This window comes from Mustelus asterias, chromosome 5 (genome assembly GCF_964213995.1).
Source record: "Mustelus asterias chromosome 5, sMusAst1.hap1.1, whole genome shotgun sequence".
Lineage (NCBI taxonomy): Eukaryota > Metazoa > Chordata > Chondrichthyes > Carcharhiniformes > Triakidae > Mustelus > Mustelus asterias.
Window position 1 is genome coordinate 98893980 of NC_135805.1, and position 3426 is coordinate 98897405.

At 37.5% G+C, this 3426-nt stretch overlaps 1 protein-coding gene across 1 annotated transcript; it reads right to left on the reverse strand.

Moving 5' to 3' along the window:
- Positions 1 to 1488: 1488 nt before the first annotated feature.
- Positions 1489 to 2010, reverse strand: msgn1 (mesogenin 1). The gene has a single exon (XM_078213583.1). The coding sequence runs from the start codon at positions 2008 to 2010 to the stop codon at positions 1489 to 1491; it is 522 nt and encodes a 173-aa protein (XP_078069709.1).
- Between the last annotated feature and the right edge of the window lie 1416 nt (positions 2011 to 3426).

The following is a 3426-nucleotide window of genomic DNA, read 5'->3' on the forward strand; positions in this document are numbered from 1 at the left end:
AATTTACAGCCATTCAGGTAATAATCTACCTTCCTGTTTTTGCTTCCAAAATAAATAACCTCACATTTTCCTCCGGGTGCTCTGGTTTCCTCCCAAAGTCCAAAGATGTGTAGGTTAGGTGGATTAGCCATGGTAAATGTGCAGGGTAATGGGGATAGGGTGGAGGGAAGGGCCTGGGTGGGATGCTCTTTTGGAGAGTCGGGGCAAACACGATGGACTCGATAGCCTGTTCCTGAACTGTAGGGATTCTATGGTTCTATTCTAATCCAGGTGGAATCAGTCAGACAAACAAATGCAGAAAATTTGGGAATTTTGAATGAAGTTATCATAAATAAAGAATTCTTAATGACAGATATGAGGCCGGTAACACAAGAATAGTGCCTTCAATTAATTCTACAGATTCAGTGCCACCCCAAGTGCCCAAAGACACCAGGACTAGTTTAACAACCGTGCCATGAAAATTATTGAAATTAGAGAAGCTGCCATCAAACCACCAGACTACCTGTGGAACAGTTCAGCTGAATAGAAATGTTATTGCAGGAGGCTGAAGATTTTCTGAAGATCTTCCACTTCATGGTCTTCCCCTCCTTTGTCCCCTGGTGCCATATCCCCCTGTATAATAATCCAGCAGTTCAATGAACAGTCCACATCTCTGCATCATATTGTTTCTCCTGTCGACAAATCTCGAGAAGCAACTGTGCCAGAAAAATGCTCAAATCAGCTACTCTTACGTTAATGAGTGAAATCAAACCCTTTGTTTATATGCATACACAATGCTAGGATCACATTTAGAATAAAATTCGGGAGAATTACTCATGGAAGCTCTCTACCACAGGCTGGGCTTTGCTCACTGCTGGCAGCTTTACAGAAAGTCGGTGCTCTATTGCATGTGGTTTTTCATTCATTAATGTCAATGCGAATTGAAAATAGCATGCAAGGCAAGCATGGTTTTCCAACAATTCAATCACGACATCCAAGACTTTACCTAACACAAGACTTTGGACAGCCTCACAAAGTTCTGTCCAAATGAAGTGATTTTAGTAATGTTAATGGAAATCCTTATAAACAGCAGTTCAGTGGTGGCATTGAAGGAAGTTAGGTAACCAATCTGATAAAACATAGTCGTTGAGTGAATACAAGAGACATCTCATTTACTTGAAATCATTTGCTGTGGCTTTTATTGTTTATACAATTCAAAACTAAGCCTTAAGTAATCATAACGTATGGTCAGATAAATTTTGATTAAAAAATCTCAATCTTATTTGTAAGATGCTTTTCATTCAACATCTTTGGTTAACTAACTATAAAATCTTACAGATATATACAGAGAAATATGTACTGTTGTGATAATTGTATTACACTAATATAAAATGGTGAAGACAAGTAGCCAAGAATACATTAATTCTGAACCAAGCTCACTGAAATTTATAGAAAACATTGATTCTAGTCCAGTTGCCTTTAAGGCATGTCTTATAAACCAGTTTTTTTTCACATACTATGTACTGAATCATTATGTCTTCCTTGCGCCAATAAAGTGGAAAGTTCAGAAATATACTGGATGGCACAGTGCAGAGTCTGAATTTTGGTGAGAGTCTGACCTCTTTGGCTGTAGATGGGTGGTAGAAAACTCTGCAGAGTGTGAAGAGCACGAGCAAGCCTCCTCATTCTCAGCTTTTCCCTCTCACTTGCTTTCATCCTGCGTTTCCCTGACATCTTTGTTTTGGTCAGCCTCCGGGATGATGTGCAGCTCTCTTCAATGGCACGGGTTTGCGGAGAGGATTTCAAGAAATTATCATCTCCTGGCGTACTGCTTGACACCTCTGCAAGATGAGGAAGAGAGGAATAGAAGGATTCAAAAGATGATGCCGGTGAGAAACTACATGGCAACAGAATTCGGCTTGGCTCAAACGTGTCTTCTTCAACTTTCCAGTTAAAATCTGAAAGCATTTCCACATCAATCAGTCCAAAGCTGTCATCCATTTCCAGCAAAGTTTTCAGAAGATTGTCCATCGTGCACATTGAAGATGTTAGTCAATAGTCAGAGCCTGTAGACAGAGTGAATGACTGAATGCATTACTAGAAGAGAGTGTTTTATAGAGAGTGGAGAAGTGACAGCTTGTGGATTCACAGCTGAGGAGGCAAGTTCAAAGAAGAGAGAAAGTGTTGAGTTTTAAAATGCAAACCAACTTCAAGCACTTTGCCTAACACACTTCATCCATTGTCACCTCTCAGCAAAGTGCCTCAAATGTCCAGAAATAATTTTGTATGAGAGGATCACAAAGCTGTGGCAAAATATATATAAATAGACTCATTAATGTTTGTAGTACGAAGAATACGAGGAAGACACGTTAGTAAATCTGTGGAAAAAGAGAATGAATTGAATAACCCAGACTTTCTTGTGACAAATCTCATGTTTCAACTTAATCACATATTTAAAGATCTCAACAAAAATTATTGTAACGCATATCTCTATAATCTTTATTCACGGTGAACTAAGGAGGGTGAAGAGTGCTTTAATATTTCTTGTATTGTGATTAAAATATTCTTTAACACTTTGTTTACTCATTTGTTAATAACTAAGTAGGAACATAAGAAAATCAAGGATTTAAACAAGTTTTTTAGTTCAGTGAAGCTTATCCCTCTAGTACTCTGATTTTCCTGCTTTTGTATCCAACTGCATTTTGCCACTTGGCCACAACTTATATCCAAGATCACAGGACAACGGGTCCTGACCAAAACAATCATAGAATTTAACCATACAAAAACAGGCCATTTAAACATTCAATGTTGTAATGTTGTTTTCTCCACAGGAACCATATAGTCTTAATCCCATTCCCCATACCCTTTAATATACTTTTTCAAGCAACGATCTAATTCCCTTTTAAAAATACTTAGTAATTTGAGGGGTGATTTTAATTCTACCTGCCAGCCAAGACTATAATCCCAATATCAACTTTCTCTAAGGGAACAATTGTCAACATCTACCGCTCCTTTACTCTTCACTACATGCGAGCCTCTTTTATTTCTTAGTGCATCATCCATACTTTATCATATATCCTTATATTAATATATGCTTTTCTAATCTCCCTATTTCACATATTATTTATATTTGCCCGGTCCTCAGTGTCATCAACCCTGTTAAGGACTAAATGTTAATTTTAAATAATAAAATCTTCCTATTCATTCAAGAAATGGTAGCTTACAATACATTGCTATTCTTTTCTTTATTGAAATATACTTGAATTGCACCTTTGGTTTTGCCTATTTATATTGTCTGCTGATCCCCAATTCTATTTGTCACTTATCCCTCCATCTAAGCTGGGCAAGATCCCTGCTATTTATGTAATATTTTTCTGGCAAAGACTTATAGTCGACTTTTATTTGCCGACACTCACCCTGACTATATTGTAGTAAAAGTTTCCCTTT